Raw genomic sequence first — 24,675 nt, 5'->3', positions numbered from 1 at the left:
TGGGAGACCCAGGTTTCATCCCTGGGTCAGGAAGATTCCCTGGAGAAGGAAATGGCAACCCACTCTAGTATTCTTGCCTGGAAAATCCCATGGATGGAGGAGCCTGATAGGCTACAGTCCACGGGGTCACAAAGAGTCGGACGCGACTGAGCGACTTCAGTTTCACTTAGATGAGGAAACTGAGTCTCAGGGAAGGAAAGTAACTTGACTCTCAAGACCACACACCTGTAAGTTACACAGTCAAGATTTAAACCCAGTTTCTGTGACTTTACAATGCAGATTTCTTAAATACTATTGAAGCAGCACTTTTCAAAGAGAGTAGAGCTTTAGAGCAATTTGGGCACATGCTTGGGTTTGCCACTTCCCTTGCCCCTTCCAACGCCTTCCTTCTTTTTGCTGTCTTCCTCTCTGTAGTCTGTTTACCTGCTCTCCTAGCATACCGGGTGCAGTAATGGAAGGATTTTAGTGAAAGGAAGGGGCTGCACCCTGATGAGATTATTTCAGAAAGTTCACTCTGGCGGTATTTATGCAAATTGTGTAGGACTGGAGCCATCCTAACATGTCCCAAACGTATTGAAGCTATTGAAGTAGTTACGGACACACAGAATGCTTTAGTAATAGAGGCAGAAAGAAAGGAGAGGCTGTCAATTGTTAAGCAAGTGAAGTTGAAGAGACTTAGTGATGGGTTAGATGGGAGATATGAAGGGCTGGAGAGATTCAGAATCTATGGAGTGTTGCTGTGTTGTCTGGAGAGATTGCTGTGAATTCATTCTCAAGAGAAGTAGTAGATTTGGGGTAAGGAGAAGTGAGTTTGTTCGCAAATGAGTTTGATGGACCTGTGAAACATAAAGTATGGAATTGTCTTGTAGGTGCTTATATATTACAGTCTAGAGATAGGTCAGCCCTATTTAGGGATACAAATCTGAGACATCAGCATATTGGTCACAGTTGAAACCGTAGAAGTGAATACTGTTGTTTAGAGAAAGAGTTGAAAGGGAACCCAGAGAGTACTGAGGAAGTGATATCTGTGACTTTAATAAAGCATACTGAAGGCCTTTTTGACCTTGAAAAAATTTTTGGCTCTCTGAACCGATGTCCTTGCTGATAAAGGTTAGTGTAGGGGATGTCTAAAGCCCCATTTGCAGCTGACATTCTGTGGTACTAATCCTTTACATTAGTACTGCTTTGGGACAATATGACATTTATTAATTGCTTGATTTTGTAACCTTGCAAGTTATCAGTAAATCCATGCAATCACATTGGTCCCTCATCTGTCTGATTTGCAGAATGACTGTCCTGTACATGTCAAGTCCTCTATCATTCTTTTTTAAAATTATTTTATTTTTGGCTGTGATGGGTCTTTGTTGTTACCTGAGGGGTTTCTCTAGTTTGATCAGCAGGGGCTACTTTCTTGGTGCGATGCATGGTGGCTCATTGTGGTGGCTTCTCTTATTGTGGAGCATAGGCTTAGGGCACATGGTTTCAACAGTGGTGGCACTTGGGTTTAGTAGTCGTGGCACATGGACTTAGTTGCCCCGTGTGGAATCTTTCCGGATCAGGGACCGAACTTGTGTCCCCTGCATTGGCAGGTGTATTCTTAACCACTGGATCACCAGGGAAGCCCCTCCATCATTCTTTGAAAATAGCCCGGAACACCATGATCATGGCAGGTTTGAGGAATCCACCTGTGTTTCATGATTTGAGCCTCTGAAGCCAGACCCCTGGGCTTAAATTCCTCTACCCCTTAACTGGTTATGTCATCTCAAGCACCTTTTTTTTTTACCTCTGTTTCTCTTTCCCCTCATCTATAAACTGAGGATAATAATCCTAGAAATGGTGTAGAGATTAAATGAGTTGATATCTCCATGGTACTTAGAAGTGTACTTGGCACATATGCCCTCAGTAAATGTAAGCTCTAAGTGGATGATGATAATGATAATGACAGTATTGTCTGGTAAAAAGTGTCATAACCATAAAAGCTGAAAAAGTCTCCTCTCTTAACTTTCAGTTTTCAAATGGAGAGTGGAAAAGAAACATCTGTACCACTTCCTAATAATTGGGACTTTCAGATGATTGAACTCCATCGGTGGTAAAAATTAATTTCCTACCAACAAATTGAGCTGCAGGTAAAAAAAGGCATGCAGATGCTGAATTATGGTTGCATTTAGTTTATAAATTAGTATGAGATAGGAGAAAATAGAGCACCTCTCCCGCTATTTAATACTCTGTTTTTTGTTGCATTTACTAGTCATATTAGCTTGAAGCTGGATAAAAGCAAAAGGGCAAATTAGGACCTTCCCCCTTTCTCAGTAACAGCACTCACTGTCATCAAGCGTCTTAGAGGTTAGGGAACTCTTGCCCATGCACCTGTCATCTTCTAAAGCTAAAAATTTCTCCCTAAAGCATGTAGTTTATAAATCTTTAGATTTGAGGCAGCAGCTTCAAGCTTCTGCAGATCATTTGACCTGGTCCTCAAAATATACCTACAAGGTATCAGCTACCTGGAGGGAAAGATGCATCTAGAGGAATGGTAACCCTTGAACCTTCTTGAGTCTTTTTCTGATCTCTTCTCCTTTTCCTCTAATAATTTTGAGAGGGACTGGATTCATGGTGTTTATCACGCTCAGCCAAATGTGTGTCTGTGCATTTTATTATATGCCAGGAAGGACAGTAGCATGACAGCAGGAATTCAAAATGGGGTTTACAATGAATAAATGAGAATAAGCCTCTGGGATTAGTCCCGACTGAAAAGTTCAGCGCGATCAGGGAAGGTTGCTACTGCTGTTGGGATGGGCAAATGGTTTGCTGCAGGGAATAGGAGTCACCGATCCAGCTACATTTTTAGTTCCTGATGGCCTCTCCACCCCCATGGGGTTCATCTCTCCTCAGACAGAGTGAAATTCTTAGAAATGTGTTTTTTCTTATTTTGCTGCCTTAGAAGTTGTCTACTTGATTGCAGATGAACTTCTCAGTTCATACCGTTTAGACCACAGAAACTGTCTCTCTCTAAAAATTGCTACAGTCTTAGAGAAGAAGATGAGAGAATTTTCTTCCACAGAATCAAATTAAAAAACAAGAAAACAAAGGAAGCTTTTTGATGAAGGTAGTGGAAGGGTTTAGTTCAGTTCAGTCACACAGTCATGTCCAACTCTTCGCTACCTCATGGACTGCAGCATGCCAGGCTTCCCTGTCCATCACCAACTCCCAGAGCTTGCTCAAACTCATGTCCACCAAGTCGGTGATGCCATCCATCCATCTTATTGTCTGTCATCCTCTTCTTCTCCTGCCATCAATCTTTCCCAGCAACAGGGTCTTTTCCAAGGAGTCAGTTCTTCACATCAGGTGGCCAAAGTATTGGAGTTTCAGCTTCAGGATCAGGCCTTGCAATGAATGTTCAGGACTGATTTCCTTAAGGATTGACTGGTTGGATCTCCTTGCAGTCCAAGGAACTCTCAAGAGTCTTCTCCAGCACCACAGTTCAAAAGTATCAATTCTTTGGTGCTCAGCTTTCTTTATGGGCCAACTCTCCCACCCATACATGACTATTGGAAAAACCATAGCTTTGCTAGATGGACCTTTGTCACAAAGCAATGTCTCTGCTTTTTAATATGCTGTCTAGGTTGGTCATGGCTTTTCTTCAGGGAGCAAGAATCTTTAAATTTCATGGCTGCAGTCACCATCCGCAGTGATTTTGGAGCCCAAAAAATAAAGTCTGTCACTGTTTCTATTGTTTCCCCATCTATTTGCCATGAAATGATGGGACCAGATGCCATGATCTTCGTTTTTTGGATGTTGAGTTTTAAACCAGCTTTTTGACTCTCCTCTTTAATTTTCATCAATAGGCTCTTTAGTTCCTCTTCACTTTTTACCATAAGGATTGTGTTATCTGCATATCTGAGGTTATTGATATTTCTCCTGGCAATCTTGATTCCAGCTTGTGCTTCATCCAGCCCGGCATTTTGCATGATGTACTCTGCATATAAGTTAAATAAGCAGGGTGACAATATATAACCTTGACATACTCCTTTCCCAATTTGGAACCAGTTTCAGCATCAGAAAAGGCATTTAGAAAAGGCAGAGGAACCAAAGATAAAATTGCCGACATCCGTTGAATCATAGAAAAATCAAGAGAGTTCTGGAAAAACATCTATTTCTGCTTTATTGACTACACCAAAGCCTTTGACTGTGTGGATCATAGAAAACTGTGGAAAATTCTTAAAGAGATAAGAATACCAGACCACCTTACATGACTCCTGAGAAATCTGTATGCAGTTCAAGAAGCAATGGTTAGAACTGGACATGGAACAGTGGACTGGTTCCAAATCAGGAGAGGAGTGGAAGGGTAGGCAGACTCATTTTGCAGTCATAGCATGGAGTATTTTCATTGAGAGAAGCCTGTGTGTTTGGAGTCTTTACTGCTTACAAGGCCTATTATGGACATCATTTGATGTTTACAACAAAGACATTGTGTCTCTACTTTATAAATGAGTAAAGCAAGCCCAGAGAAGCTGACAAACTTGTCTAAGGTCACTGTGCTGGAAGTACAATTGTCTGACTCCAGGTATGGAACTTTTTTTTTTTTTTTTGCTATAGTCCTACTGGCACTAATATGTTAAACACTTTTAGAAGTTTCCCAGGTACCCAACTGGAAGGCCCAGGTATATAAATGCAACTATATTTGCAACTTTTGCATGTTTTAAAATTAACTTTATACATTATCCATAAAGCCATCAGTTCTTTTTCCCCCGCTTGCTGATTGGGTTAATCCTTTAGGAGAAAGATAGCAAACAGGCAGAGAGAAACATGTAACATGTAAACAGTAAAGAACAACAATCAAAACCCTGGTTTATGGCTTAAAAGAAGGCATTAAAAAATGGGTGCTGCCTAAAATGTATGAAAGTGGTGAAGAACAACAAAGAATGATACCAACTCATTGTTCTTTTCTGTTTGAAGGACTTAGAGAGTGGGGACTGGATGGCTATTTTTAATATCTTCCCTGATATTCTCTCTTGAAAAAAAAATTAAAATAACTACAATTCACATTTATTTGTCTGAACTTTGCTGAGGCCCTAGGCCGTAAGGTTCTTCTGTCTGACCTTTGAAGTCCCCATTTTGCCTTTTTACTTCCTCCATTTAAAGACTGTGGCTTCATGCAAGTGACATGATAGCCTTTTAGCTGTTATCAAAGACGAAAGGTGAGGGGGTCAAAAGCCCTTCAGTAAACTTGTGCTTTGATTTTTTAATCCTTGGTGCTGCTTTTAAGTTTTAAGGATTAGATTCACTGCCCTCGAGGTATATGCTATGAAGAGTCTGTACTTACTGGCTCTCAGAAACTGTCCAGTAAAGGATTGATCACAGTTCCTGAGATCATCTATTTTTCTTTCATTATGATAACAAAGTAAGATCCTTGCAGCCAGAATCGCATCCTCAAGCACATTTTTCATTCCTTCCATATGTAATAACAGCCCCTGCTGAGTTTCTTTGATGTTACTTTTGTCTCATTTGATGAATTATGCTTCGGAGGAAATGGCAGAACCAACTGGGCAGAATACACAGACTGCAGTTGAGAAAGTCAAAGCCTATGAAATGAGCTTCATTTCCTTGACTTCATGCCGTCTCAGAAATAAATAACTTTGAGGGCTCTTTGGGAACAGTGCCAAGGAGAACCAATGGTTCTGTCGGTGATCTGTAACTCACCTCAGACAAGTGTCCAGTGTTTGTGTGAGGCTGCTGGAGACTTATTGGTGTTTAGGGCCCCAGTGAAATGTAGCTTGAGCGGGGTGTGTATATGTTTCTGTCTCCTTTCTTTGTCCTGTCAAGGCCACTGATAATGTTGTGTGTCAAAGAGATTTGGAAGCTTAGCATTCCAGTTTAGACTCATGGTTAGCATTTAAACAAAGGATCTTCATTCTTATTCTGTTTTGTCTTCCATTTAGATTCCAGTTCCCATTCTATTTTTCTCTATATTGATACATTTTGAGGACTAACTTTATATGCAATAAAGTGTGTACATTTTAATTAATTTTAAAATGATTTTTTTACATATGTTTATGCCTGTGTCAGCAGCACCCAGAGCAGGATATTAGTCCCAAGGGTAGCCACTGTTTTGACTTCTACCTTTGTAGATTGCTTTTGGCTGTTCTGGAACCTCATAAAGAGGAAGTCATAAAGTATGTACTCTTTCGTGTTTGATTTTTTCATTCAACATTATACATGCACATGTTGTTGAGTAAAGAATTCACTGTATAGTGCTCTTCTGTTCATGGACATTTGGGTTGTTTCCAGTTTGGGGCTATTGTAAGTAATAATGCAAGGAACATTCTTGTACATGGCTTTTAATAGACATAAACACTAATTTTCTTTTGGCTGTATACCCCAAAGTGGAATTTCTTAATCGTAGAACATGTATATATATTTTCTTTTAGTAGGTAGTACGATGTACTACCAAACATTTCCCCTAAGTTATTGTACCAATAAACACTCCTGAGTTCCTATACTTTGAAAGTACACTTTTCCTCTGCAATATTTTTGTTCTAGATTGGTGATATTAGTTAATGTGGGATATGGAGACATTTTCAGTTCATCTCGGATTGTACATGTACACATTTTTGTATTTCACATTCAGTATGGATTCAGAAATGCATATTTGCCTTGTCATATGCTTGAAGATTTAATTTTAAATTGCTCCTAGGAATTAAAAGGCAGCTATGTGTTAGTTTGAAAAAAATATTAAGCACAGTAAAGTTTATTAAGTAGGTGTTTGATTTTTATGATTTACTTTTAAGTTTGGTATTTACTTCATACCCAGAGTTAAAACCAGAAGGGTGAATTGATTCAGGGAAGAGCTAGATCCTGCATCTGGTGTTATTTCTGCAACAGGCTGAATTGCATTTTTGCCTTTTATTTAATAGCTGAATTGCTGTTTTCTCCATTTATTCTTTATTCCTTTGAGAGGAAGCAGTAACACTGCTTAGAATTCTCAGCTCTGAGCATTTTCATTCTGTCAAGTGTATATCAGCAGATGGTTAAAAAAGAATGGAAACTTAGAACTTAAATGTCTTAGTTCACATCTTGGATTCATTCAGGTAACCTACCTGCATGGGCTGGAGGGCACTGTAACTAATGATAGTCTTGATATGAGAAGAATTATCAGAGTAAAGAGCACACAGAATCAGTCTAGAAAGGCCTATTAGGCTGGATTTTCAAAAACTAGAGTTCTCTTCCCTTTTGGACAGAGCTATATTAGTCCGTGTATTCATTCATCATTCACTTATACAATGATTCAACACTTGCTTATTGAGTGCTATATGCCAGGCCTTGTTCTGGATACTGGGTTTATAGCAGGGAGCCCCCATGGAGTTTGCATTCTTGAGGACAAAGAGGCAAGAAAACATTATATACGTATTGTCGTGTGGTGCCCTGGAGGATAAATGAAAACAGTGAGGGGATAGGAGTGTAGGCTTGGTGGTGGATTCTGCTGTTGCTTTTTATAAGGAAAGGTCAAGGAAAACCTTAGTCAATGAAATTTGTACAGAGAGCTGAAGGGATGGAACAGTGTAGATGTCCACTGGAAGGAAGAGTAAGCTGAGTGGAGGGGGAGCATGCCTGGTGGGCCAAAGGACAGTAAGAAGGCCCCTGCAGTTGGAGGTAAAGCAGTGAGCGGGGAGAGCAGTTGGAGGTGGGTAGGCAGAGGGATGGCAGGGACCCAGACAGAGCACTATAGGTCATTGTAATGACTTCAGCTTTTTTCCTGAGTGGGAATCCACCAAAGGGTTTTGAACAGGGAAGTGACTATTCACATTTTATTTTAAAGATGACCTTGAAGGTTGGGTGGACAAGTGACAAGGGTAGAAACAGGGAAATGGGTGAAGATCTCTAATAGGTATGTTCAGGTAAGAACCAAATAGCATAGATGTTTGATTTTGTGGTTATCACTATCTCTGATCTTTATTAGTGAAGATAATTATTGTTTATCCAGACATACATGAACAATGTTGCACATTTGAGTCATGCTAGAATTAATTTAGTAATATGCAAATTAGCAACATGCTATAGATTGTGGTTAATACTTTTTTCCTACTCATCTAATATTGATTTTCTTCTGGAAGCTCTTCCTCTCTCGCCTGTTCTTATTCAATACTGTTGTACCATTTGTTCAGCTGTACATGCTCGAACTTAAGTTGTCTGTGATTCCTCTCTCTTCGTCCCCTGTATATCCAGACAGTCAGGATCTGGGTTGTTACCTTCCAGTCTCCACATCCATCTCCTTTTCCTGCCATTCCCAACTTTAGTTTAGATTCTACTTTCATCAAATGGCAACCCACTCCAGTATTCTTGCCTGGAAAATCCCATGTATGGAGGAGCATGGGGGGCTACAGTCCATGGGGTTGCAGAGTCGGACACGACTGAGCAACTTCACTCATCTCAGAGTTAGCTATCAAATTCTCCATCTTTAATTCATGGAGAAAGCATCAAAAAGAATATGGGTTTTGAAGTGACATCTTGATTCAGATTCATTCAGATCTTTGTTCTTCCATGTAGCTATAGGGCCTTTTGCAATTTTTGAACCTCAATTGTCCCTTTTACAAGATGAGCATAACAGTATCTGCTTTATAGGATTATAAGGAAAATTAAATGATAAATGTTTAAAGTAACTGGCAGCCCTGGGCACATAGAACATGTTGGTTCTTTCCACCTTCCATTCTTCCATTTCTCTTCTCTATGATCCATAGGGCCACCTGGAAGGCCCTAAAGTAAAGCTCTCATTGTGTTGTTCCTCTTGTTAAAAACCTTCAACCGTTCCCTATTGCCCCACACATTGAATACAAGCACTTTTTCCTGGCATTCAGAGCTCCAATACTGATTTCAACTTTAATTTCCATCTTTTCCCCATTACCTATTCTTCTCCATGTACTTCATGTATTAGCCAAGTTCACTATATTATACCCATGCTGCCAAATCTATATAAAATATTGTCTATTAAAATCCTACCTGTCCTTCAAATTCTCTCTCAAATGCCATTGCACTTGCAAAGGTGTAGACAATCTGGAAATGGTTTCTCCCTGTCTGAAGTGTTACTGCACATGGAGGAGGCAGCATTGTGCCCGTGCTCTGGAGCCAGAAGGATGAGGTCCCCTGCTTCCTGTCATCCTGGGCACATTACTTAATCCTTGCATCTCAGTTTCCCCTGAAAAATGGAATAATGATACTTCCTTTACAGTTACTGTGAGGATTAAATGAGGTTCTACATGTGATGCACTTTAAATAGTGTCAGGCACCTGGAACACTTAAATCAGTTCCTAGAATTATAAGTATGCATGCTGCTGCTGTCGCTTCAGTCGTGTCCGACTCTGTGCGACCCCATAGATGGCAGCCCACCAGGCTTCCCTTTCCCTGGGATTCTCCAAGCAAGAATACTAGAGTGGGTTGCTATTTCCTTCTCCAATAAGTATGCATAATCAACATTATTTCATTAGCTGGATGACTAAATGAAATAGGGGGATTTCAAATTAAAAGCTGTTTGAGAGACAGTGGAAAAGGTATGGTCTAGTATTTTCACACTGGATTCTAGTACTGGTTCCCATTACTAAACAAGCTGTGTGATGTTGACTATGCCAGCCTCTGGATCTTACTTTCTTCAAGTGCAAAAAGGAGACCAAACAAAAATCACTAAGCTCTCTTTCAGTTCAAATTAGGCACATGGATATCTGACACCTCCAAATCAAATCAACCAAAACAGAACTCAGTTTCTACTCTAAAAGAACTCTTTCCCTGCCTCTGTAAATGATGCTGCCATTTACCCAGTTTAAGTAAAACATCTCTGAGTTGCCTTTGGATTATTTATTTCTTTCACCATGTAAATCTAATCCATCTACACATCCTATTGGTTCTACTTACAAAATGTATCCTGAATCCATCTACTTCTCCCCCATCACCATTGACAAAACCCTAGTCCAATAATCTCTTGTCTGCCCTGTTGCCATGGTTCCTAATCCATCTTTCTATCTGCACTCTTAGTCTCTTTCAGCCTGTTTTGCAAAAGTGATATAAAACATAAACCAGATAATATCATTCTCCTGCTCAAAACTCGCAGTGAGTTTTCATCATACTTAGACTAAGATCGAAACTCTCTTACTCCTCATATCACTCTCTCCCTTATGCTTCAGCTGCATGGCCCTTTTGTTTTGCCAGTTCACCACACTTATGTTTGCCTTGGTCCTTTGCATCTACTATCCTCTGTGGCTGGAATATTCATTCCCCAGATGTCAGCAGGACTTGTTTCTTGTCATTTTGATCCCAGCTCTGTCTAATTGCACCCTCCCTTCTCCCAGTAGTGCCCCCATCACAACGCCCTATTTTATTTTTTTCCTGAGGCTTACCACTATCTAAAAAATAGCTCATGTATTTATCTCTCCCCCCTACCCTGCCCCAAGTAGAATGTTTTCATAGGGCCTGATTCCTACCACAGTGCCTGGCACATAGTTAGCACACAGAAGAAAAAAAGAATCTGACTGAATACACTAAAGAATAAGTATAAACTGATTTTTAATGAGATATGAAAGTTTATATTAATTACATGAGCCATGTATTGTGTTTTTAAAGTTCGAGGTCCTGTTTGTTTTTCCTTCATCTAATCCCTCATAGTGAATGAACACGATTGAGCACATATGCTTGTGTTAGATATATGATTGTACATAAAACAATAGTAACACAATTACAGGTTGGTTTTTTCCTTCTTGACCTGCATAGTGTCCAGATTTACCACTCTCTCCAACTCCTTTCCTACAGTACCACTTTACTTGAAATTCCCATCATTCTGGTCCAGAGGATTGCCTCCTCTCTGTCTTTTCCTGTCTGTTCTAATCTCCCAGTAACGCATTCTCCGGAATGCAGCCGGAGACCTTTTCAGTCGCTATTATACCTTTGCTGAAAAACCTTCTGAGTTTTTATTGTTCTCAGGATAAAGGTCCACCACCTCACATCCCGCTAGCTCACTGTCCACTCCAGGCCATACTCACTCCCTCCCTTCCTGGTTCCTGCCTGCCACAGGGCTGGCAGTCCTCGCTTCCCGGGGAGTTATATACCGCATCCTTTTGGCCTGCTTTTCAGGATCTCCAGAGATTGGCCCTTCCTCAGAGAAGGCCTGTCGGGTTAAGACCAACTCCTCTCCTCATCATATAACCCAAAGTCGCAAAGTGCTTCTTTTTCAGAGCTGTAACTTTATAAACATATACTCCTGAATATGGTAACCTTATTAACATGTGTTAAAGGAAGTTTGCGCTCAAAGCTATTTGCGGAAGAAACATTGACTGCCTTACCAACCACTCCTCGCCCCTCCCCCTAGGGCTGCGGCGCAGCTATTACGCTTTCAGCCGGCGCCAGGAAGAGACATTGCAGAGCGCTTGCGCGGAGGGGCACGCATGCGCAGAGGGACGAGCCCGCTGACAGATTCTCGGTGGCGGTGGCGGCGGCGGCGGCCGCGGCCCTGGACTGCGGGGAATGGGAATCCTAGGTCTGTGACTGAGCACCGCCCCCTCCTCCGTGCCCGCGACATGGCCCAGGAGAAGATGGAGCTAGACCTGGAGCTCCCTCCGGGCTCAGGTGGGAACCCGGCGGAGGGCAGCAGCAGTGGCGGCGGCGGGGGCCTCAGGAGATCTAACAGCGCCCCCCTGATCCACGGCCTCAGTGACACTTCTCCGGTGTTCCAGGCCGAGGCGCCGAGCGCCAGGCGAAACAGCACAACGTTCCCGAACCGCCACGGCCTGCTTCTGCCGGCCTCCCCAGTCCGCATGCACAGCAGCCGCTTGCACCAGATCAAACAGGAGGAGGGCATGGACTTGATCAATCGAGAGACTGTCCACGAGCGCGAGGTGCAGAACGCAATGCAGATAAGCCACTCCTGGGAGGAAAGTTTCAGCCTGAGCGACAACGACGTGGAGAAATCTGCCTCCCCGAAACGCATCGATTTCATTCCGGTGTCGCCAGCACCGTCGCCTACCCGGGGAATTGGAAAGCAGTGTTTTTCACCATCCTTGCAAAGTTTTGTGAGTAGCAATGGATTGCCTCCAAGTCCTATTCCCAGCCCAACGACCCGATTTACTACCCGGAGAAGCCAGAGTCCCATTAATTGCATTAGACCAAGTGTTCTTGGACCATTGAAAAGAAAATGTGAAATGGAAACTGAATATCAGCCAAAGAGATTTTTCCAAGGCATCACCAACATGCTTTCTTCTGACGTTGCGCAGCTGTCAGATCCGGGTGTGTGTGTATCTTCCGATACCCTTGATGGAAACAGCAGCAGCGCCGGATCTTCTTGTAACTCACCAGCGAAAGTCAGCACTACCACCGACTCTCCTGTGTCGCCTGCCCAAGCGGCCTCTCCATTTATTCCAGTAGATGAACTTTCATCTAAGTGATTCACCCCCCCCTTCCTGAGACTCGGTTTTGTTTTTGCAATGGAGAGAAAAATCAAGTTGGAACAAGCACTGAACTTTGTCGATTAATTTGAGGCTATTTCCTATTTGACCCTTTTCCTTTTTTGGAATTTCCTGAAATATTGTTATTCTAGAGAACTTTTATGCCAGATTCCTGCAGATGCCCTTGAATTCAGTGTAGTAATATTTTCAGACGTTTTCCCAATAAGTGTGTTGAAGCATACATCTTTACGCTGCTAATATGTCTAAATACATATGTTATCCCTTGATTTTTTAAAAAACTGAGAGCTCTATTTATTTATGGGATTATTAAGTTCTGATGCAAATATAAATGTTGAATTAATCAGCATAGTAAACTGATGTTTTAAAATTCCATACTTCATGCCCACGCTAATTTTTAACGTTATTGTCAGTGATTGCTAACTTCTATTTGATGAAGAACAATAATTTACCTTTGTACAGCTATTTTTAAAGTGTTAGTTTTATCCATCCAGTGGTTGTGAGTTTTACCCAGGAGTTCTTGATTATTTAATTTTCTGGGTATAGAAGTGGAGGGGGGGGGGGCGAGAAGCTGATAAAAGAGCAAAATATGAAAGTTTGCAACAGATCTTTTAAATATACAAACATAAACGTTTAAACATTTTCTAATGAAATTTTAATAGTAATTTAATATGTCATACAAATATAACTACTATACCGAATTTCTTCGTCTTTTTTTAACCAGATAGTGCATTCCTGTGGGTATATTCCTGAAGTTAAATGGGACAGTGCCTTGCAGTCTTAACCCACTGTACATAGGCTGAGGCCAAGTTCTTTGCACCACTGCAGACTTTATCAATTGTAGAAAATGTGTGGGAAGCCCTGTTGAACTTGAGCAGAGCACCTAGGCAGATGAAACTCTCTCAGTCATCGATATGCTTTAATAAGATATTCAGTCATGCCTCAGTGAAAATTCTTGCCAACAAGGAGCTCAAGAAACTTTTGGCTGCTTTTCCACTTGGTCCATCTGTCACCTTCTTGGTTTTCCCTGGCTCAAGAAGGAAGCAGCTGTTTCCTTGCCAACAGGTCCTTCCTCTCCACCTCCCAAGAAACTAGGGCATCATCAGTTAGACAAAGGTACAGTGTGACTCAAATTTCTCACAGTAAGCAACAACAGGACTGTGGGATTGTTTCAGGAACCTCTGTGGTTAAAGCTACAGCTGGAGTTGACTGCCTGGGGGATGTCAGTTAATTAAGGGGCAGTGACTTGCCAGAGAAAATCAGGGGAGAGTCACCTAGGTAAATCATTATTTAATTTAGGTTTTAGTAAAGGTAGAATTATGAAATGTTCTTTTCTTTGCCTTTTACAATTAAGACAAAGTATGAAAATATTTAATGACAGATTTTTTTTTAATATGATACATTCTTATTTCCTGTATCTTCCTTACTAGATAACTAGGTAGATAGAAAGAATGGCAAACAAAAGGGAAAGGGGAAAAAAATAAGAGAGACCAAGAAACCAAGGGAAAAAAGTTCCGGCTCACTTTAAGTTATTGCCTACAGAGACGTTACAATTATATGGAATTTTTACAACTATGAGAATAAATGGAACCAGTCAACTCAAGAATTCAGTGAATTACAGCAAGGGTAAGATTGTGTCCACAGGCTTAAAGTTCTCTATTCTGGGTAACAGTGTTAATGTGCTCCAGTTCTGACCTTGTCGCTCAAATTCACATGTATATATCCAACTTCCTGTTGGGCGCTTTGACCTACTCCCAAAGGTTCTTTAACCTCAGCATCTCCAGAGCAAAATTTAGTATCTTTTCTTTTAACCTGTTCTTGGATAACCTGAAATTATGTCATCCTATCTAATTTCCTAAACGCAAAACCGTGGGCAGCATCTTTGACTTTCCCTGTTACTGTGGTGCCACATCCAGCTCAATCACCATGTCCTGTCTGCTTGTGAACTGAGTCTCATATCTCCTTTTCTCTATCTCTGTTGCCCCTGAATTTAGCTTAAGTCCCGGCCTAAGTGATTTCCCAGCTTATTTTCTTACCTCCCTTTTGATCCAGGCTTCGTACTGCCTCTAAAGTGAACTTTCTAAAATACTTGATTTTGTCATCTTCCTGCCTAAAAACTTTATATGCGTCACCATTTTGTACATCTTAGTGAATGCTTTCTTCAGCTTGACATAGAAGGTCCTTCATAAACTGCCTATACACTAACACAGTATAGGCATCCTCTTCATCCTGTCCCAATTACATGTCCTTCCTTCTTTGTAAACCCTAGACCAGTTCGTAATCTTTAAATAGGCCTTGTACTTTCATGTGTTTGTACCTTTGATTAAATTGTTTCTTTCCCTAAAATGGCATTCCTGTCCTTTTCACCCAGGAAAATGCTGTTTCTTTTTATTGCATTTAAATTTAACTGTGAAATAATGTATACCTTCTACTTATAAAAATATTTAAACAATGCAGGTATCTATATAGTAAAAAGTGAAAATCTGTCTTTATCTACTATGTAAAATTCGTCTTCTTTTCCTATAGGTAATTTCTGTTAATAATTCAGCTTATATTGTACAAGATATTACTCTGCATTCCGTGTATATAGGTATATAAATTTCAGAAAACCAGCATCTCACTGACATCTCTTCTTTCCCTCATATCTAATCATTCACCAAATCTTATTGATCTTGTCTTCTAGAATCTGTCTTCTTTTCATCTCAGCTGCCACCCAGATCCAGCCTATCATCATGTCCTGCTTAGGCCTCGTGATTCCCACTTGTCCCTTCACACTCTCTATTTGGCTACCTGTTCATCTTCCATAGATCAACCAGAGTAATCCTTTTACAGTTGCAGATCAGATCCTTACATCTCTCAGCTTAAAGCTTTTCATCTGCTTCCTGTTCTTGTGGTATACCAAAAGGTATTCATTCTAGCTCAGGAGGCCCTGTGCAATCTGGCCCTTTCCTCTCCCTCCGCTTGTTTGCATTCCACCCTTACTGGCTTGCTTCTCATTCAGTACATCTTGTTCTCTCCTGTCTTACCACTTTTTACCAGATCTTCTTCCCTGAAGGTATAGAGAAACTTTTATTTCTGTAAGTTTGTTTTTCTATATTGGTGGTAAGTTTTAAATCCAATAAGCCTCTAAGTTTTTATAGGCAATTTACATTATTGTTCATAACTTCAGTCATTACTCTGTAGAATGTAAGAGGCTAGCTGATATAAGAATTATCCTTCAAAAAACATTTTTAAGGTATTAGTATTGCTAATCTATAAACTTGGTGCTAGAAACCGCAAAGCACATATCAACATTGAGTTAAAGTGCAGTTCATCATATGTAACAAAACTCTGTTCTATATTTTCCTTTGTTATTATGTTTGTTAAAAACAGCAGTGTAAGTGGAAAAAATAATTAGTAGTCACCAAATCTGTGACTGCAGGATGTCAGAACCTCATACTTAAAAGATTGAGTGTAATCAAGAATAATCGGTATGGGGTTGCCTTCCAGTGGTTCTCATTTATCTGTTCAGCCGGCTACATACCTACAAGAGACCTCTCAGATATTTGGCATATAATGGGGAAAGGGTCAAGGCTTATGAGGGAAACAGGACTGAAAATTGTTTTCTTATTGGCATGTTTTTAGGTCAGTAGAAAAAGTCTGAAGGTCCAAGAGAAAAGTGTGATACCGGGGGTGGTGGGCGGGGGGGGGGGGGGGAGAGGGGAGGGAACAGTTGCCAAAGCAACAAACCAAAGATGGTGATGTAACTGACATTTCCTGAGTAGCATCAGAAAATAGAAGAACGAGTTGGTCTTGGAAAGCACTTTTTTTTCCCCCCTTTTGCAATAGGAAGGAGAGTGAAAAGGCTAGACAACAAAAGCAGTAAATGTTGATTCATGTTGCAGGAGTTTAGGGGTATGGAGGAAGGCATATGAAAATTGAAAGAATTTCTGATTGCTTCTATTTTCCAATTTTTAAAGAGTGTAGGATATTTGAGGGTAGGGCAGGAGGACCTTTGGAAGCTTGAGTGAGGTGGAGGTTTAATGCTGCCTCTGAGAACCTTTAAAGGAGTGACAAGGGTGAGTAGGAGTTTTGTTAGGCTGCATTAGATGGCAGGTGCAAAAGAAGTAGATTGGATTAACGTAGGTTTGGAAGTTGGTTACGCAGGTACTTGGTAAAGCCCAGTGTGTGAAGCAATTAAGAGTTCTGCTGAAAGTGGAATTGAGTGATTGGCCAAGATCTTGAAGATGTTACAAGAAGTCAGCTGTGGGTCATGGACTAGGCTGTTTTTTCAAGATCTTACATTCCATTTGACCATGACAAAGAATATGGAGAGTCTGATCTCACTGCAGAACTCAGTTTATCAGTTTTGCCCATGTTTTTTCATGTTCATTTTATTCAGAGAATCAATCCTAAATCAGCAAGCCTTGAATTCCATTTAGATGATAAAAAACACACACACAAAAAAAACCTTTTTTGAGTCAGATTACTCACTGTAGCCAAGACAGTTCTTTATGCCTTCCCTACCTTGCCATCCAACTAAAAAAGTTTTCTTAAAAGTTAGTATGACCTTTATATTAAAATATCTATTATAGAGTACTTAACTGCATGTCAGGCTCTGTTCTAGCTGCTAAACATATGTATTATTTCATTTAATCTTCATCACTGTCCTCTGAGTAAATGAGTGCTATTATTATTCTCGTTTTATTAGTGAGGAAATGAAGTCACAGAGAGATGAGGTAACCTGCTCAGGATTCAAAGTAGGAGGCAGGCAACATACTGTAGTGGTTAAAAACAGGCTGTGGAGCTGGGTGGCTGAGGTAGGGATTAAGTGGGTCTCTGTATGTCAAGTTCTTAAGCAATGCTGGCAATTTCTGTAGAAGTATCAACTATCAATTACTATCCTTGTGGGGATGGTTGTTGTCATTATATTATTGTTGTCATCTAGTGTGGACTTGCTGATGAATCTTTTATCATCCTTGACTGGTGAAAGTCCTCCTTTCACACTCAGTAAGAACATATCCTTTACTCCTTTAGGCAGCCTGTCCTTTTATAAGATGAGTGTTTTCAGCATCAGTCTTCTTACAGTAAGCAGACATTTCCCTCTGTAAGTTCCACCATTTAATTCATGTCCAATTCTCTGGAAAATGCAGAACAAGTCTTATCTCTTATTTTTATGGTAACCTTCCCTTCACAAATCAGAAACACTGATCCCTCAGTAATTACCTCTTCTTCTGGATTTGGGAACTCCTGAGGAGTTTTTTCACTGTGCTTTCTTCATAAAGTAGAGGTATCCTTGCTTGGCAGGTAGGATTTTCACGAGACAGTGATCCCTTTAAGACTGTTTGCTTTCCCTCATAGAAAAACAGGATATGGTCTAATAACTTGAATCGTTGCCAGTAGTAATAATAATTGGCACTAATGTTTATTGAGTATTCAGTATGGGCCTAGACACTATTTTCTGTGCTTCAATCCTCATGGCAACCCTATGAGGTAAATGCAATGGTTATTCCCATTTATCATGAGAAAGCCAAATACATTTTCTCAAGTCTCTCTTACTTTCTTATTTTCTTCTCCTTTTGAATTTAAGTCTTTTTGTCATTTCCTATGAACAAACTTTTGGTTTTGTTTTTGAGATGAAGCCTATTTTCCAGCTTGCTAGTGTTACCACTTCTGTTTTGAATCAAATGATATGTTTACTTAAAATGGTGGCTCTAGACATTATTATCATATTAGAGGAAGCAATCAGGAGGATTGTTTTCTTTACTAAGAGGTTAAGAAAAAGTAGAATAAAAAAAAGTAGAATAGAAGGAAATCATAGTTTATGTATTTTAAAACTGATTTGCTATTTGAAATAAATCCCAAACTACAAATTTTAGATTGTTTAAAAAAAAACATGTATAAATAAAAAATACATATATATGTTATATATGCTTTGTTATACTTGAGTTATACAATATCCGTGGTTGTCCTTAGATTATACTCCTAGGGAAACAAGCAAGAACCACTTGATCCCTCCTCCTTCAAATAAACTCTATATGGTAAAAATGTATCATTTTTAGAGGAAAAGCAACAGGATTTAAATGAGTGGTAGTTGCTCGGTCATGTCTGACTCTACAACCCCGCAGAATGGAGTCTGCCAGGCTCCTCGGTCCATGGAATTCTCCAGACAAGAATACTGGAGTGGGTTGCCATTTCAGTATTTAAACAGCAGGATTTAAAGAGTGATCCAAAAACCTTTTATTACCTACATAACAAATTTGCCTTCTTTCTCTATAAGAAGCTGTCCCCAGAGGTTAGAGATTTAAATTTAGAACAATCAAACAATCCCTGAGAAACTTTTCTTTTTAACCTTTACTTCATAAAAAAATCACTTCACTGTTCAGCCAAAGGACCCAAAAAAGGAAAACTTGGAGTGCATTTAGTTGGTGGTCAGACTTCAAATTTCAGTGTCACATCCCTGCATTAGGTACTTGGAAATGAACCATTGAAAGCCACAGTTTATTCTAAAAGGTTGCTGTCATTTTGGGAAGTTCAATAAATATTTTAAAATCCCCTGAAAAGTGACTTTGGGTCCTACCTGTAAGAGAAAAGAATCTGAAGAAGCATAGGTAGATAGAGATAATTGAGTCACTGTACTGTACGCCTGAAACTAACACAGCATTGTAAATCAACCACACTTAAATTTAAAAATAAGGAAATTAGCTTTAGGGAGGGTAAGTGATTTACCCAAACTCACAGAAATAGTAAGTGGATGCAGATAAAATTTGTACATATGTAGCTTGTTAGTGAAAATAGTTTTATAACAAGTTAGAGAACATCAGATACTCCAATCTTGTGCATGTCCAACTAAATGTACACTCACATTTGCACATGTACACACCTGACCTACTTTATGAGTCTTGTTCTATATGCTTGGAGCCATATTTACCTTTATTTCCATTTTAGATTTCTTCTCCTTAGTTTTCAGATAAGTAGGTTAGATTTTGTAAATTATACACACATATACATATATAGGTACTGTTGGCAAGAGTGTTTGGTGCCTTGATTTTGCATCAACTTTCCAAATTCCAGTTGCTGCCCTTAAAGAGAAATAGGTATTTTGTTCTCATACATAGGGTTTCTTTGTGCCTGATTTCTATTTCTCTTGTTTGAACTTTTGGAATAAATACTTGGGTAGATGTGAAAATCACTCATTAACAAATTCTCAGACAGCATGACTGAGGCTAGAGAGCAGAGAACATATCGCTTTTATTTACCTGTGAAAGTTCAGTTCTGTATCAATGCCAGGGGTAGTTCTGGTTCTTTTCCAATTGCCTACAACGGTCTTCCAAAGCAAACTGACATCTAAGGCTTGGCTAGCAAGGCAGGTTGTGAAAGAAGACAATTGAAAAAGATCTTTTGTGCCCTTGCAAAGTAAAATGATTGGTTGAGGCAACCATTCCTGTGATTCAGACAATCCCTTCCCCTTACTTTCAGGACAAATAATGATTTTACTGTTGCAGTGCCAGGAGGATGACTGGAACTTCAGTGACGAGTAGCTCTTGAGTGTTGCTGTCTTTTGGACAGAAGAATGAGAGCTGTTGAGAAGGGGATGGGAGTGAGGAGATGATGAGTGGATTGGATATACCTTTTGGCACCCGAGCCCTCGGACTACATTGTGAACTCCCTGTGGTCTAGAGAGTGACATTGATGGTGGTTTTCTTCATGAATGCTTGTTTTTCCTTTGTTCCACTTCATTTGGGATTTGGGGTTGAATCAGTGTGTTTAAAATTTTTTTTCAAGCATCTTTCCCTTTAAGGTCTCATCTTTTATGTCTTCTAAAAAATGGTGAATAATAATACAGTGATACTGATAATTATCTTTTGTTATTATCAAAGATTACTTTGAGTCAGGAATAAAAGTTCTTGGAACTCTTTACCACTTTATACTAGGTTTAAAACTCAGTTAAAATAGTCTTTCTCAGGGCCCCATTTTACCACACTACTCGCTACCTGAATTTCTAAAATGCATGCCTGAAATCAACTTTAATGGCTACCCCTTTACTTCAGGATTAAGTCCAGTTACACAGTATAATCTGCATGTCTCCACAGACCCCCTGAACCCCCTAGCTACACTGCACTGCCTGGGGTTCCCCCAGCTTCCTGCTCCCATGCACTAGCTGCGCTATGACAAGCTCTGTCCTTACTTAGAACCGCACCTTCTTCCTCTGCACTCCCTACCAACCTTCTTTCCTTAACTTAGACCCAGGGGATACAGCTTCTGAGAAGCCTTTCCTGATGATTCTGCCTCTCCAGCCCTGGTCAGTTAGATAGCTTTCCTCTGTGATCTTGTTATACTCTGGCCTTGCTTCTATAAAGGCACTTAACAGGCTGACATGTATCTTTAACCAGCACAAAAGCAAAGCCTCTACCTTTTACTTCTGCCCCTAATGCCTGTGCATAGAACGTTATAGTTACTCAAATTTTATATTGAGTAGATGATTAATGGATGGATAAGTGGGTGCAAAAATGGCACAGATTGTTTTAAAGAGAAAGGAATGTAGTAAGATTCTTAGTGGAACAAGCTCAGTCACATGGTTGGGTTCTTTATAGTTTGCTAGGAGACTAGAACAGAGAAGGCGATGGCACCCCACTCCAATACTCTTGCCTGGAGAATCCCATGGATGGAGGAGCTTGGTAGGCTGTAGTCCCATGTGGTCGCGAAGAGTCAGACACGACTGAGTGACTTCACTTTCACTTTTCATTTTCATGCATTGGAGAAGGAAATGGCAACCCACTCCAGTGTTCTTGCCTGGAGAATCCCAGGGATGGGAGCCTGGTGGGCTGCCGTTTATGGGGTTGCACAGAGTCGGACACGACTGAAGTGGCTTAGCAGCAGGAGACTAGAAATTCATTCATTAAGTAATTTTGATTTGAGTACCTGCCTCACATTGGCTAGTCCCTTAGGATACATCAGTGTACAAAACAAAGATTCCCATCCACATTTTGCTTATATTCTAACAGGGTGGAGGGAGAGCAACTAAACATAATAAATTAAGTAAATTATTATACATAATATATATAGTGAGGAACAAGGACGTCAGGGTGGCAGAAGCAGAGTTATTGAAGGGAAAGATAGTTGGAGGGGCTTAGAGAGGTGGGCAAGGGTGGGAACTGTTGCAGGTACAGGTGGCATAAGGTCTTGTGTGCCATTAAAGGACACCGACTTTGTATATGAAAGATGGAGAGTTTTTGCAGGGGGTTGAGCATAGAAATGGCATGACCTATCTTAGGTTTTAAAAGAAACACTCTTGCTGTCTTGACAGTAGACTATGAGCAGCAGGGGCGAAAGCCAGTAAAGACAGAGGGTAGGGACTACTCCCGTTATGGGGACCAATTAAGAGGCTTTCCAACATCTAGTAAAAGATCATTGTGGCTTAAATGAGGGTGGTAACATTGGAGATGAGGAGAAGTAGTTAAATTCTAGATTGTATTTTGAAGGTAGACCCAATAGATTTTGCTCTACGTTCAAAGAAGATAGAGCTGACAGATTTAAGGTGGCTGTGAGATGCCAGGTAGAGGAGAGAGAAACCAGAAGGATGGAGTTGCCATCAACCGAGATGTGGAAATCTATGTGTGAGGTAGGATTTTTTGTTCTGGCGGTTTGGTTTGTTTGCTGCCGCTGTTTGGCGGGGGGTGGGCAAGGGAGGTATGGGGACAAGAAGTATTAGGAGCTCAGTCTGGTTATATTGAGTAAAAGAACCTTATTAGACATTCAAGTGGAGGTGTCAAGTAAGCAGTTAGATATCCGAGTCTAGAGTTCAGAAAAGAGGACTGGGCTGGAAATACACAGCTGGGAGCCTTGTGCCTGTGATGATATTTAGAGTGGAGAATACATGAGATCACTACAGGTCACATGAATGTGTGCAAAGAATAGAAGAATAGGAACTAACCTGGGAATACTCTGTAACACTGAGAGGTCAGGAAAAACAGACTGAGAAGAAACAACCAGGGAGGTAAGAAAACTGCAAGTGTGGTGTCCTGGAAACCATGTGAAGAAAACGTATGAAAGAGGATGGAGTGACCAAATGTTATCAGTTGCAGCTGATCTAATAAGTGAGGGAGGACCAAGTGTTGAGCCCTGGATTTAGTAATGTGTAAGTTACAGGTCACCTTGGTGAGAGTCATTTCATTGGAATGGTGGAGTAAAAGCCTGATTAGAGGAGGTTTAAGAGAGAATAGGATGAGCAGAATTGGAGACAGCCAGATGGCTGAAGAAAGAGATTGAGTTCTTCTAGCTCCTTGAGGATAAAGAAGAACTAAAGTGAAAAGGTCACTCCCTTCCCCTTCTTATGGGTAAAATGTTTTTAAGCATTTCAAATATCTCTTTACATATGTATGATTATAATTTGAGAAAAAAGCAAAGTCTAGTAAAATTGTTTTCTGTCCTTTTTTTTTTCTTTCTGGGACTATTATGAGGAGAAAGATCTATAAGTAAATGCTTTTACTCCAAACATGAGTAGACTGTTCAAGCAAAAGGTTTACAGATTCACTTCCTTCATGAATTCATCTGGTTCATTTTATTCCCTTGTCATCTATTTCTCTTAATGGCTTTTTTTCCACTTATAAATTGAAATTTAGTTCTACACTGTGACACAATTATTTCTGTCTGCAAGTTTGGCCCAGTTTCTTAACCCAGAGACGTTTTCCTCTTCAGTGAGTACTGTGAATTTTTTTTTTAAAGTAGTTCATTGTCCTCTTAGGTTTTATTTAGGGATAGATTTTTTTTTCCTTATTCCTTTTCGAAATTGTTGCTGATGAGTGAGAGAGGAGAGTGCCAGTTATGATAAGGAAGGAAGAATGCTTTCCTCACTTTGAATTGCTATGATTTCATTCTGATTGTAAAATATTGTCACATTCATTCTTGTGGGTTGGGGAGTCTGTCCCAGTCTTTGATACAAGAGGACTCAAGGACATCCAAGCCATATTTGTACTCAGGAGGGTAGAATGCTTTCTCCTGGAATTCCCTCTCTCTCCTGATACTGCGTTTCTGCCTTTCAAGACTCCAATCAAGTCCCCTTTACTCCATGGAAACTTCTCTGCTTCTCCTGGCTCTGGGTAGTATTGGTTTCCTCTTAATTGCTATACTTACTGCTTGTAGCCCTTACTTTGTTGGTTGGTTTGGGGTTTTTTGTTGTTTTGAGAGAATAGGAATGGGAGGTGGGCAGTGGAGGGGGTTAAAAGCACTGCATCTGCAGACTAGTAGAACTGCTTTCCCAACCTAGCCCACCTCCCTGCTTTGTGCAAATTAGTTAATCTTTATGTACCTCAGTCTTTTTACCTGTGAAATGGGAGTAGTTGCTACCTCAAAAAAGAGTTGTTAGAGGAGAGAAAGCATTAAATTTATTTAGCAGAAAACTTATTTGATTAAATGCAAACCTGAAGAATATATATATTATATGTAATAACCCCCTATCTTTATGGAAGATTTCCTGAAAGAAAGAGACAAAGGCTTATATATCTTTCCTAACAACCAGTTCTTCTCTATAGAAAGAACTCAGTTCTTAATAGGAGCTTAGGAAATGTGATGTGTTTGCGTCTGGAAATCTGTGATATAGATGTCATAATGTATTTCATTGTTGCACATTAGTGCTTCAGGCTTTAGGAACTCTTCCAGACTAAAACCCTTTCAGTGCACAGGCTAGAGATGATGGTGCAACTTTGATGGTGTGTGAAGTCAATATGCTCTTCTTTCAGTTTTCCTAACACTCATGAAAATTGCTGGGTTTTTTCCTCTCATTCACATTTTCACAGACCAGAATTCAGAGATCTGCTTTAATTTTAACACAATCAAATTCTGTATAATTGGGAGAAGAGTTTAGATGACATTTTCTTTTAAGCAACCTGTCATAAGCTGCATATTTTAATAATGTGAAAAAAGATTAAAAAGAAAGAACCAGATAGGCTAAAATAAGCAGATACTGTCTGATGATAAAAGCAATATAGATTCATTTCAAAATTAAAAGAATTCTGGTAAGCGAAAACAAGTATACTTCACTGAGATGCTGCTGTTAACCTTCTCATGAATGTTGTTCCAGGCTTTTTCTTTGGTTAAATATGCATGTGTAATTTTTACTCAAAAATGGCATCTACCGTATTGGTAGCTCCACAGACTGCTTTTTTCCATATAACATGCAGTGAATGTTTTAAGTATACTTTTGCATCATTTTGCTCTCTGTAGCTATACCATGTAATAGGTAACCAACTGATTTTGGCTCCCT

General features: G+C 40.0%; 2 protein-coding genes across 12 annotated transcripts in view; both read left to right on the top strand.

Moving 5' to 3' along the window:
* Positions 1-24,675, top strand: part of PIP5K1B (phosphatidylinositol-4-phosphate 5-kinase type 1 beta) — a 554,522-nt gene that overhangs the window by 274,157 nt on the left and 255,690 nt on the right. For 2 of the 11 annotated variants that reach the window (XM_060409392.1, XM_060409389.1), the window contains exon 2: positions 2,009-2,126. The exons of the other annotated variants lie outside the window; for them this stretch is intronic. The gene's annotated coding sequence lies outside the window, so the exon portion shown is untranslated. The remainder of the gene's footprint in view (positions 1-2,008; positions 2,127-24,675) is intronic. 11 annotated transcript variants of the gene reach the window in all.
* Positions 11,425-18,340, top strand: PABIR1 (PP2A Aalpha (PPP2R1A) and B55A (PPP2R2A) interacting phosphatase regulator 1). The gene has a single exon (XM_004004335.6). It carries the CDS (start codon positions 11,553-11,555, stop codon positions 12,414-12,416), a length of 864 nt encoding a protein of 287 aa, XP_004004384.3. The 5' UTR covers positions 11,425-11,552; the 3' UTR covers positions 12,417-18,340.

Source organism: Ovis aries, chromosome 2, assembly GCF_016772045.2.
Source record: "Ovis aries strain OAR_USU_Benz2616 breed Rambouillet chromosome 2, ARS-UI_Ramb_v3.0, whole genome shotgun sequence".
Lineage (NCBI taxonomy): Eukaryota > Metazoa > Chordata > Mammalia > Artiodactyla > Bovidae > Ovis > Ovis aries.
This window is presented reverse-complemented; position numbering and strand designations above follow the sequence as displayed.